Source organism: Vulpes vulpes, chromosome 1, assembly GCF_048418805.1.
Source record: "Vulpes vulpes isolate BD-2025 chromosome 1, VulVul3, whole genome shotgun sequence".
In the NCBI taxonomy this organism is placed as follows: domain Eukaryota; kingdom Metazoa; phylum Chordata; class Mammalia; order Carnivora; family Canidae; genus Vulpes; species Vulpes vulpes.
The window spans coordinates 161,170,452-161,183,788 of record NC_132780.1 but is presented as its reverse complement, the minus strand read 5'-3'; the positions used below and the strand labels follow the sequence as shown (position 1 = coordinate 161,183,788).

Here is a 13,337-nt window from a genome sequence, read left to right as displayed (position 1 = left end):
TATCTATTAAGCATGCAAAGTATGAAGTTTGAAGCCTTTCCATGATGCCACCTCTTCTCCAACTCCCTTAGAAGTAACCACTATTATAATTTAGTCTCTGTTAAACCCTTGATTTACCTTTAAAGTTCTACCAAGGTGTATCTTTAGTTTTACATTTTTTTTACTTTATATGAAATTTCATATAAAGTTGCTTGTTTTCTCTCAGCCATATGTTTCTGAGATTCCTACGTATTCGTGCATGAAGTATAGCTTATTTTTATTGTCTATGAATATAACACATGTTAATCAGTCTGGACATTTGGATTGTTTGCTATTAAAAATTGTGTGTTGAACATGTTTGTACACGTTTCTTGTTGCCTAAATGCAAAATGCATACATACATAGAGTTGATAGAGCATAAGTTACATGTATCTTCAACATTCTAAATAACGACAAATTATTTTTCTAAGTGTTTATACAAATCCCATTGAAAAGATAAAAACATTCCAGTTGCTCTGTATCCTAAACTTGGTATTTTTTTAAAGATTTTTTTTTAAATTTTATTTATGAGAGACACAGAGAGAGGGGCAGAGACCTAGAGAGAGAAGCAGGCTTCCTGCCAGGAGCCCAATGTGGGACTCGATCCCAGGACTCCAGGATCATGCTCTGAGCCAAAGGCGGACATTCAACCACTGAGCCACCCAGGTGTCCCTAAACTTGGTGTTTTTGTTCTTATTTTTGTTTTTGTTGTGTGTTCCAGTAGAACTTTATTTACAAAAGCAAGTGGTAAGCCAGATTTGGCCTGTAGGCTGTAGTTTTTTGGCACCTAGCCCAATGAGTTACATAGCAAATAAAAATAAAAACACTGTGTATACAATTAGTGACTAGAAGAAGATATCCCAAAGTTTAAATTAGGTGGCATTTAGATAGTTGAATTATTTATAATTTTAATTTTGTGTATATTTTTGTATCTTACAGAATTTCCCAAATAAGTATATACTACCTCTAAAATGAAGGAGAGAAAAAGAACATTTGAAACTGTTCATGCATTATCTGAGCCCTTGGAATAGCAAGGAAACTTTATCCTGACATTAAAATATTGCTGTAAAATACTGCTGACAAGACTAATATTATTTGGATTATGTGGGACATCAAGATTGTAGCTATAATTTTAAAAACCATAGTGTACTTTTTAAAATATGGCTGACATACAATATTACATTAATTTTGGGTGTTCTGTATGCCAGACTTTGGTATTGCTATGTATTTTTAGTTTTTGCCAGTCTGGGAAGTGTGAATTGATAGTTCCTTAATCTGCATTTCTCTTATTTGAAAATGAAATTGCATGTTCTTAAAATATTTATTGACGTTTTCAATTTTTTGCTTGAATTACCTTTTTTAGTTGGGTTGTTTGTATTTTTCTTATGTAAGAAATTTTTTTTTATGTACTCTGAGTAGTTTGCACCGTGATTCTAAATATTTTCCCCCCACTGAATTCTTAGGAGAGTAGGGACTTCTGAGCTTTGATTTTGCCATATCCACGAACCCTAGAATGATGCCTGGAACATACTAATTAGATATTTTTTTAATTGAATACCCTTTACCAGAGTATCATAAGAAGTTTTTTGTTGTTGTTTTGTTTTTTAATAATTCTTTCAAGTAACGTATTATATGGATAGATTATTCTTCAGTCAACTTTGCATTCCTAAGATAAACCTTGACTAGTCGTGATGATGGCTTTTTTGGTTTTTAAATCTCTTGCTGGATTTGATTTGCTGTTTTCTTATTTGGATCTTTTTTAAAAATTGACTCAGAGGTAGACTGGTATATAATTTTCCTTTATCTTACTATTCTTACCAGGTTTGTGTATGAAGACCCTACAAGCTTCATAAAATGAACTTTGAAGTGTTAATTTATTTTTTTCATTTAGGGAATGCTGTGGACCAGTGAGCATTACATGGTCTCTTTGTCCCATAATCTAGACCTATGTTTGATAACTAAGGGATAGAAGTGAGCATGGCAGTTTGTACAATAATTCCTAATGAACTAGCCACAAAACTTGTTTCTTGTAGCTGAGTTCTGCTAGTTAGAGTTTTTAATAGCCATATGAGAGTACTTCCAGCAAGGATGCAATAATAGCTTTGTTGAATTAGAGGTATTATTTCCACCTGACCATTTGGTCTCCTTATTCTGTTGCATAAACAGGCAATAATAGTTACCATATAGTTTGGAGTGATTGATCCTGGCTATAAAGGGAAATAGAGTTGCTGCTACCTAGTAAAGACAAGAACTGTATCTTGAACCCAGGGGATTCTGTGGCACTTCATGATGCTACCATGTCCAATGGTTAAAGTTAATTGAGATCTATTACACTCATGGCTCACAGGCAGGACCACCATAGTTCAGGAGTGAATGTTTGGGTTCTCCCATTTCTTGTATCAGATTCTGCTTCAGCAATTATACTTGACAGCTGTTAACAGACTGGAAGTAGATGACTTAATGGATTGTGGTTTTAAATCTCACTTAAAATAAGTCTAGAAATGGGCCATCCATGGTTCAGATGGCAGCATTATGGCATGAGGATCCTAAACGTGTTTGTTTTTTTCCTTCTCTTCTTCATCCTTAGTGCATGATTTCCATTGTAAGGTTATGAGAGTCCAAAATGGTGGTTAGAGAGTAAGCTATCATGTGTCCATTTTAGGCAGGAAGTAGGAAGGAAGGGGAAGGACAAAAAGGAGAATGCCAGCTGAGATGAAAATGGGTATTTGGATATGTAGCTAGCAGTCTTGACCCCAGATTTCTCCAGCTGGGTAAATGGGATAATTTTAGAAGGCTTTTAGAATTCCCAGAATATCTTTATACTTTGGCCTTCTGAAACAAAAAGCTTTGTAATGATTAATTATACTATCACAATATTGACTAAGTTATTCTTTGTCTTAGTGCTTTCATCAGTAGTTGGGAGGAATAAAAAATGTCTGAAAATCCAAAAGCTTAATTTATCCAAGTTAATTTTCATGTGAGTTATAATTTAATGATACCCAGTTTTTAAAAGGGGTAGGTTATTTGCTTCATGTATATGAAAAGATAACAATCATCATATTCTTTGCCACAGTTTTTGTCCATTTCCTTTTAAGGGTTGATGGCTGTCTGTTCACTTGTTTTTGCTCGTTCTTGCTAAGATGTTTTAAAAAAAGGACTTGTTTTATGAGTTTATTTTTTTGCCAACTTCTGAGCACATGAAGTTTTAAAATTTGTTCTTAATATGTTTTCTTTGTTGTTTGTGGGACTAAACCAAAGAGTCTGTTTATTTTTTCTTTGCTAGTAGCAGTCTTTTAACAAAAACATTTACAAATAAAAGCATACTTTATAAAGATGTCAGGATATGAGAGTGTCATCACTGTTGGAGTTAAGAATAATTTTCCTTTGAAAATAGCTATCAATTTGAAATAGAACTGTAAAAGAAGCAGTTTCTCTGTTTCATAATAGTGGTAGCAGCAACTTTTTTTTTCATTTACAGATATATAAACCCAACTGGACATAAGTACTGATCTGAAACACAAAAATGTTAATTATTTTTCTTTATAGATTAACACTTATGGGTTAAAGGAAGAGATCTTTATGAAGGACACTGAGGAAAGAACAGTTAGCTTCACGGAAGATCATTTATTTAGCATGTGGTGTTAGCAAAACAAAGATTTAGAGCAGTTGTTCTATACCTGTTTTGAGTCACAGACTGCTGAGGGGTTATTATAGTCTTTTCAGATTGTTTCTGTTCCCCACTTCCTCCCCCAAGGCATGGATTGCTAGTAACTGCCTTTTTCTGAATATTCCTTTTTCTGAATATTCCATTGCCATATATCTTCATGTCTCTTTACAGTCAGTAGCTGCCCCAACCACTTTATTGACTTGCAGTAAATTAGTTTTGCCAGTTTTAAAGCTTTCCTAAGTTCAGTCATAGAAAATGTACTCTTGTGTTTAGGCTTATTTTATTCAGCATAAGGTCTGTGAAATTCATCCTCATCTCATGTATCCATGGTTGCTTCTTTTTTATTGCTGTATATTAGTCAATTATATAAGCAAGCAATCTATATATTGTTTATCTGTTCACCTGTTGATGGATGTTTGGGTCATTTCCAGTTTTTGACTACTGTGAATAATGTTGCTAAGAACATTCTTGTTATGAAAGAGTTAATGCAGGGGTATGTGGGTGGCTCAGTCTGCATCCGACTGGATCTCAGCTCAGGTCCTGATCTGAGGAGGATCCTGAATTCAAACTCTGCATTGGGCTTCACATTGGGCATGGAGCCTACTTTAAAAAGAGAGAGAGAGAGAGAGAGAGAGAGAGAGAGGAAAAGCGAGAGGAAGGAAGGAAGAGAGAGAGGAAGGTAAGGAAGGAAGGATTAATGCAAGACACTTGAGATAGTTCACTTGTATACTTTCAGGGGGGCCTTCTTCTGTGGCTGACCCTTATTGATTTGTATAAAATCAGTTTTATAACACTACATATTTTAAACTTCGAGTGGGGAAATTATTTGTATCAAAAGGACAGTATTGATTATAGCTATTTTTTTAATTTGACTGGAAAATATTGTGTCAACTTGATTTTCAGTTGGAAGGAATATAAAAGTTAACATTCCTTTATTTTTAAAAAATATTTTATTCCTTTATTTATTTTAGAGACAGAGAGAGAAGGTAAGTACATGTGTGTGAGCAGGGGAGGGAGCAGAGTGAGAAGGGAGACAAGCAGACTTCATGCTGAGCACAGAGCCCCTTGTGAGGCTTGACCCCACAATCTGAAGCTCAGATGTTAGCTGCTACACTTGTTATAGGCACAGTTATTATCATTATTGCTGAAAATTGCCCCATGGTTAACTTAAATTATGATCTAATAATGCTGTTGATTTCTTGGGACAGTGATCAGAAAAGGCTGATTGGGATATTACATATAAACAGAGTTATGGGTATAGGGATCAGATGGGGAAGTGACTTTGTTATGTAGTGTGAATTTGGTAAGTTATATTTGTATGTTAATATATACACACACAAGTATATATATCGCAGTTATTAAGGTTATGTGTATTCGGTAGAACTCAGCTTATGTCTTTCCACAGCCTTATATTCTGTCATACTGTTCTGTGTGTTCTTCTGGATCCCTTTTGTCTACTTCTACTATGAAGAGAAGGATGATGATGATACCGGTAAATGCACTGTAAGTATGTTTATTTTATGTTCAGGGAGGAGGAAAGATTATTTCCTTTCTCAAAGAATGACATGACTGAATTTATTCTGGAGCAGTGTTGTCTAATGGAAATATTTTGTGAGCCAGATGGGAAATTTTAAATTTTCTAGTAGCGACATTAAAAATAATTTCAACTGCTCCTTTTTACTTATTTCAATGATACATTGTATTTAATGTAATAGGTTCCAAGTATTACCATTTTAAATAGTCAAAACGCATTCTTAATGAAACATTAAATTTCTTCTTTCACACTAAGCCTTTGAGATTTAAAATGTATCTTAACACTGCAGCACATCTCAGCTTGAACTAGCCATTTTTCAAAAGCTCAGGAGCCACATGTGACTTGTGACAATTGTTTAGACAGCAGTTCCAGAGCAGGGGTTGGCGGACTTTTTCTCCAAAAATCCAGGCAATAAACATTTTGGGCTTTGTGGGCCATATTGTTTATCGCAGGTACTTACCTCTGCTGTTGTACTGTGGAAGTAGCCAGAGATAATAAGTTTGATGTGATCCAGTAAAATAGGAGATAGGCTACATGTGGCCAACAGGACAGTCTGCTGACCCCTGTCAGCAGGAACACTTGTAGACTATTTTTTACTAATCCATTGATATAAACCTGGATATATATATCAATATATATATATATATATATCAATATATAACATTGATATAAAAACTTGATAAATATAACATACATATATATATATATATCCAAAGCTTCAGACCAACATCATCTAAGTGCTGGTATACGAATCTTAACTGAAATATTAGCAAATTAAATTCAGAGGTATCTTAAAAATATATGAATATAGTACAACTCAGTTGGGCCTGTCTCTAGATTGCATGGGTGGTTTAGACAGCGTATCTATTAATATATAGTCATTTAATAGGTCAAAGAAGAAATCATGTTGAAAGATAATTTGCTAAAATTGGACCTTTTTTTCTGATTTAAGGGAAAAAAGGCAACATAAAAGGAATGTTTTTTTATTGCATTACAGGAATTTGTTTTATACCTTTTTATGTTTTGTATTTAAATACAAAAAAATACATATAGCTTTCACTTAAAAGCCAGCATTATGCCTAATCATGTTTATTAAAACCTTAAAGTATTCGCATTAAGATCAGGAGCAAGTACAATGTTTTAAGTGATTCCAAGTGGCAATCAGTACAATTTGTTAGAGAAAAAAATAAGATGTTTAAATATTTATATAGAAAGTCAAAATTAATTCTTTGCAGGTACTTCTGTAACTCTGTATTTGTAAACCCAACATATATGTAAGTTAAAGTGGCTGGTTAGGAATTTAATGTTAAAAATGGAATGAATGAGGGACGCCTGGGTGGCTCAGTGGTTGAGCGTCTGCCTTCGGCTCACAGGATCCAGGATCGAGTCCCTCATGGGGCTCCCTGTGGGAAGCCTGCTTTTCCCTCTGCCTGTGTTTTTGCGTCCTCTATCTGTGTCTCTCATGAATAAATAAATAAATCTTAAAAAAAAAAAAGGAATGAGATGCCAGCTTTCTCTTTTCACTTCTTCTAAAGTTCATCTTCCCCAACCTTTTGGTTGAACTTAAGATCCTCCTCAACCTTTACTTTAAGATTTTTCCTAAAGATTGTCTTAACTCCTTTGTGAAGAATTTGTCAAATGAAGCATGAATTTAAATTTTAAAGGTGATTTTTAGAGAATTCCTTAGGCTGAGAGATGAATAATGTTTGTTTATTTATTTGTTTTACTGATTTAACCTTTTTTTTGAGGTTAACTTTTCTTTCCATATTTAGAATATCCAGCTTTGTGTTTTTCTTTGTCTTTGGACAAAGATAATAATAAATGTTTATATATTTATATATATGTTCTATGTATTTTCATTTTATATAAATATAATTAATATATGTTATATATAAATATAGAGATATATACACACATACATGCATATTAAATATTATAATTATTATTTTAACCCATTTTAATGAATTGAGGGAGAGGTATTGTAGTTTCTGTTTGCTTCCTGTTTTGGGGAATATTTTATTAAATATTCTTATAATTTTACTAATGATTATGTTGAAGAACTGATTACACTTTTCAGTACTGATTTCCATAAGTCTAACCATTGAAAAGATTTTAAAATCTAGTGTGGTTTGCAAAGATACTTATGATGTGACGTATACATTGTTTTTCCTTAAATTTCAAGATTATTTTTCAACAAGGAAATTGTACATAGTTGAATATAAATATGTGTTTGATGTGAAAGTACTGTTACACTGTAGCAAGGATATTTTACATTTTATTTTTTAAGAGTATTTTATATTTTAAAGGTTTTAGTAAATGGTATGCTTTTTCCCCTTGACTTCCAGCAAATTAAAACGGCATTCAAGTATACCTTGGGATTTGCTTTAATTTGTGCACTGCTTCTTTTAGTTGGGTAAGTCTTCATTTTTTTCCCCCTGAAAATGGAAATAGCATAATAATAATAAAGGCTCATTCAGAAAACTGTAGGAAAAAAAGTGTAAGGAAAAGAATAAACTACTATTTATGTTACGACTAACCACTAACCTTTTTTGTGTATATTTTTCTATTAAGACATTTTTTATGTGCTCAGATACATTCAGGGTGCTCTCCCCCCCCATACATATACCTTCCATGTTATAATTTTAATGGCTTTATTTTATGAATTCTTGATAATCTACTTGCTGACATACTGTAGGCATCTCTTTGAATAGTAAATGTAGATTCATCAATTTTGACTGTATTGCACTCTCCTTTTAGGATACAACAATTTAATCTTGTAGTGATGATTACTTGAACATTTATGATATTTCTAGGTTTTCCATTTTTATGAACAGCTCTTAAATGAAATCCCATCTCTGCATCTTTTCGGAGTTGATGCATCAGTCTTTAAATCTTTGAATTAGGGATCCCTGGGTGGCTCAGCAGTTTCACGCCTGCCTTTGGTCCAGGGCGCAATCCTGGAGTCCCAGGATTGAGTCCTGTGTCGGGCTCCCAGCATGGAGCCTGCTTCTCCCTCAGCCTGTGTCTGTGCCTCTCTCTATCATAAATAAATAAAAATAAAAATAAATTTAAATCTTTGAATTAATCTTTGTGTATGAGTTCCTTTCTTAAATCTTCTTCCTTAAGGTTTTATATTAATTTCAATAAAATTTTGCATTTTTTTATACATTTAAAATTTTCTCTTTGGAAAACATTTGTCCTTGTTAATGGAAGACATTTCTCTTTGTTAAAATAGGTTTTGATTCTTTTTTTTTTTTAATGTTAGGAAATAAAGTGAGGTGTTAATAAGCTTTTAAAAGGTCCTTTGTATAATTTGGTCTCAGAAATTTCAGTAAATAAGAAATGTCATCGAATACATTTTGTGGTGGGAATAAAATTGGTCAGTAACCTTTTGTAGTTCTAGGAGTTCTTAGAATACAAATGTTTTATAATCAAGGCATATTTCCAGTACCTTTTGTCTGCCTTGATGTGTCATGAAAAAAAGAGTACTTATTGAAAGGACAGGTTTTTTTTTAGTAGTTTTTCTATTTATTTTAGCTATTGAATTTTTTTTTCTAAGTCTCTTTTGGCCTCTTAAGAAAGCAAATTATGTGAATTTTCTTTGTTAATATGAAAGTCTCTCATTTAGACAACTAAATTATCTAGAACAGAATTTAGTAAACTTTTCTTTAAGAGTAGTTATTAGTAAGTATTTTAAGTTAGAGGTCCATATGGTCTTTGTGGAAACTACTCACCTCTCTTGTAGCTTTATAACAGTCATGGACAAAATGCGAACAGAAAGAGTTCTAATAAAACTGCTTACAAACAATCAGTAGTTTGCCAACTCCTCATTTAGAATGTGACTAAGAACCATTAGTAAACCACACATCTTAATAGCAGTCAGGGTATCTCCCAAAGGTATCCGAAAGTATATTTGTAAATTTACTTGGTCTTTTCATGGCATATTACCCTCAGGCCCCATTTAGAGTTACATTTTGCACAGTTCTGATAAAACTTTAACATTCTCTAGATGACATTTATTTATTTAGAAGCAGTATACTAAAAGTTAAGAAAATGTTTCCTTGCAAATACACTAATAATAAGCAACAGTTTCATCAGCCATTTTGAACAATATAGCATTCACTTATTTTTTCCAAATATTATTATATACTAGTTAGTTCCAGAAACTGTACAAGAGCCTAGTGAGCAGTTAACAGAAAAGATAACTTCTCTTCGTGGAGCACACATTCAAGAGAAGTTTAGGGGGGCAGGGAAAGAGAATAAAAAAACGAGTTGTGTTAAAGTTGTGAAATGTTAGGGAAAGCACTGATAAGGGAATATTTGAGAAGATATTTGAAGGAAGTGAGGGAGCCATGAATATATGTGGGGTGAAGAGCATTCCAGACTGATAAAACAACAGATGAAAAGCCCTGAGGCATGAGAGTATCTGGCATATTTAAGACAATGAGGAAACTTAGTGGGCTGGAGTAGAGTGGGTAAAGGCTAGAGTAGCTGAAGATATGGTCAGAGGTAACTAGAGCTGCCAAATTTAGTAGGATATCATAGGCCATTGTTCGGATTTTGACATTTATTGTGAGAAAGATGGGAAACTCTCAGAGGAATTTTTGTCTTTGAGCAACTTTATCTGATATTTTAACAAGATTCCTAGATGACGTTTTACAGTTTGACTTTATAGGGGTAAGGGTAGAAATATGAGATCTGTGAGGAAGCTGTTGTAATAACTGAGGCAGTGCATAATGATAGCAGTAGTGATTTGATTCTGCCTATCTTTTGGAGAAAGAGCCAGCATGATACTCTGATAGGATGCATAGGTGTGGTGTGAGAGAAGGAGAAATTGAGGATATACTGCGAAGTCTTAGGAACACTTCTCTCACTTTTGACACCTACTGCAACTTTGGGAGTTTCTTAAAACAGTATCAGGTTTGATAATTCTCTAGAAGGATTCACAGAAATTTTTAAAAGCTATTATATTCATTGTTACCATTTATTATAAGCAAATACAGGTTAAAATCAACTAAAAGAAGAGACACATAAGATAGAGTCTGGGAGGATTCTAAATATGAAACTTCTATTGTCTTCAAGGTATGTTACTTTTCTGGCATTGATATATAGCTGTATATGTGGAGTATTGCCAACCAGGGAAATTCACATGAGCCTTAAGACAGAGTTTTTATTAAGACTCTGTTATTTAGGCAAGTCTGATTGATTGATCGCCCACATAGTTATCTCAGCCTCCAGGTCAATGGATCCCATGTGTTCCAAAGTCCTTACCCTAAGTCATGTGGTCGGTCTTTCTGGCTAACCATTTAAGATGTTGCTAGCTCCTGCCCTAAACAAAGACATTGAATATGTGCCAGAACCATGGGTAAAATTCACACCTTTTTTTGGGCAAAGCCAAATTTTTTGCTGCACAGAAAGGGTGAAGTTGTTATCAATTCAGGCAAATCTGAAGGAGGAGGTTTGGTGGGGAAGTATCAGGAGCTCAGTTTATTTCATGGTAAGTTTTATAGGCAGTCAGGAAGAGATGATGAATAAGACACCAAATCAGGTGTCAGGAAAGTCAGAGTTTAGTCTTTGCTCTTCCAAAGCTATATCTAGCTCCAAAGAGAAAATTAATTTTTTCTTTTGTAAAGGATAAGCTGAAGTATTTTTCCCTGTGCCACCTCTTGCCCTTTTCAGTACTGTGGTCCTTTTGTAATTGAATTGATAATGTTGCCTCTCAGGCGGATAATAGGTGAGAAGAAATGGCCTTAGAAAGCATTAATTCAGTGGAAGGCTTTGATTTAATTGGAAAGATATTTCCTCCATTGTTATATGAGCAATAAAAATGAAAAGAGGTGCAGGTGGTTTCTTAGGTTTTGTGTGCAAATAAAAGAATTCTTCTCTGATTGGCCTCTATTTTCTCATTGATATTTGACATCCTCAGCTGAGGGCACTGATAGAGGGGAGCAGTATGTGGACTGCTATATTTCACAAGCCTGAAATTTGTGAATAAAAGACTAATTATGTTTTGGTTACCCAGGATAGTGTTCTTCTCATTACCATATTTGAATGAGGTATATTATACATTTAAATTAAGTGATTGACTAAATTTCTTAAAATTTTCCTGAAGGTAACCTACTTCTAGTTTTTGTTAAATTATGTATGTTTTTCTTTTAAAACAATAGATAATTTTATGGCAAAAATGTGGTTGAGGTTTAACTAAGTCATGTAGCTAGCATTTTTGGAGCACTTTGTTGGGTAGTGGGCAAGGTCTTGGGGATAAAGATGGAGGGCCGTTGTGTCTTTCCTCAAGGTTAACAGTGGAGAGAGACATAAATATATAACTTGAGTTATAATATTTAGGTGTTCTCAAAAGAGATAAATACTAAGTTTTGATGATAGAGTAGCAAATTCCTATTCTTGCCTTGAAATCAGGGAAGACCTAATAGGGAATAATATTTGAATTGAAATTTGAAGAGTGAAAATTGATCAGCAGACTAAATAAAGAAAAAAGATAAATAGCATGTATAGTGTATTAGTCTTTTCAGAGTGCTGTGACATATATTTATTTTCTCATAGTTCTAGAGGCTAGAAGTCCATGATCAGAATGTTGGCAAGTATGGTTCCTGGTGAGAGCTCTTGTTCTGGCCCATGGACAGCTGCCTTTTTACTGTATCCTACATGATCTTTCCTGTGTGCTCTCACTGGGAGAAAAAATGCTCTCTGTTGTCTCTTCCTTTTCCTAAAGAGACTCAATCCCCTTGGACTCAATCCCAACATTATGACCTCATTGAACTGGTTACTTTTCTAAAGGCCTTATATCTAGATGCCATCACATTAGAGGTTAGGCCTTCAACATAGGAATTTTGTGGGGACAAGTTCAGTCCATAACATTCTGTTCTCTGGCCTTGCAAAATTCATGTCCTTCTTATGTGCAAAATACATTCATCCCATCTCAGCAGCCCTCAGAGTCTGAACTGAGCATCAGTTCTGAGTCCAAAGTTTCATCTAAATATCACCTAAATCAAATATGGATGAGACCTGAAATATGATTCATCCTGAGTCAGAATTCTTCTTTAGCAGTGAAGTTGTGAAACCAGACAAGTTATGTGCCTCAAAGATAGAATAGTAGGGCAGGCACAGGATAGACATTTCTGTTCTAAAAGGGAGAAATTGGAAAGAAAAAAGGGGCAATGGGTTCTAAACAAGTCAAAGCTAACAAGGCAAATTATATTAGATCTTAAGACTCAAGAATAATCATCTTTGGTTGGATGATCTGCTCTATAGACCTACTAAGGGGTAGGTGGTAGAGTCACCACCATGGCCCTAAGTAGTGGCCCTGCCCTCTTGGTTCTCAGCATAGGTCCTGCTCCCTTGACCCTTTGTAACAGTTTCCTGGTGGCCACAATTGAGGAAACTGAGGAGGAAGCAGCCTTGCCACCTGGGCCTGTGGTGGGAATGGCAGCCCTATTGATAACTGAATTGCTTTTAGATAACGTTTTTGTGAGGGATAAAGCATGTTCTCAACTAAATAATTCTGTCTTGTCCTGTAGAATCCCATAGCCTACCTTATTTTGTTCCATCTCTGTTCCCTATATTTTAAATTGGCAGTGTCATCCTACCACTATTCCTGTGTAGGCTGAAACTGTTGATTAAACCCATTGTTGCCACCCATCAAATGATTGTTCAACCACATTCTTAGCACAGGCTTCAATCATTTTTTTTTTTTTTTTCAGTATGGATGCATTAGTTCTTTTTTGCATAGCAGTTCCTTTACCTTACCTGTCTCTCACATTTTACTGTAAACAATAATGAGAAACCAATCTACTCCTTCAACACTTTGCTAAGAATCCTCCTCAGCTTTAACACTTTGCTTAGAATCCTCAACTAAATACCCAATTTCATCTCTTAAAAGTTCTGCTTTCCACAGAACTACAAAACAGTTTAGCCAAAGTCCTTGCCACTGTTTAACAAGTTATCTTCTTTCTTTTAATTTCCAATAACATGTTCTTCATTTCTAGCTCAGATTTCACGAGAATGACCTTTAGTATCCATATTTCTACTAATGCTCTATTCATGATGACATATATCTTCTCTAAGACAACAGAGGCTTTCTCTGTAATTCTTTTTGAGTCC

At 34.3% G+C, this 13,337-nt stretch overlaps 1 protein-coding gene across 1 annotated transcript in view; it reads left to right on the top strand.

The window, feature by feature from the left end:
- The window catches only part of LMBRD1 (LMBR1 domain containing 1), a 109,211-nt gene that overhangs the window by 22,105 nt on the left and 73,769 nt on the right, over positions 1–13,337 (top strand). The window contains exons 4-5 of the mRNA XM_025991127.2: positions 5,091–5,188; positions 7,565–7,632. Of these exons, the coding sequence (XP_025846912.1) occupies positions 5,091–5,188; positions 7,565–7,632 (166 nt within the window). The remainder of the gene's footprint in view (positions 1–5,090; positions 5,189–7,564; positions 7,633–13,337) is intronic.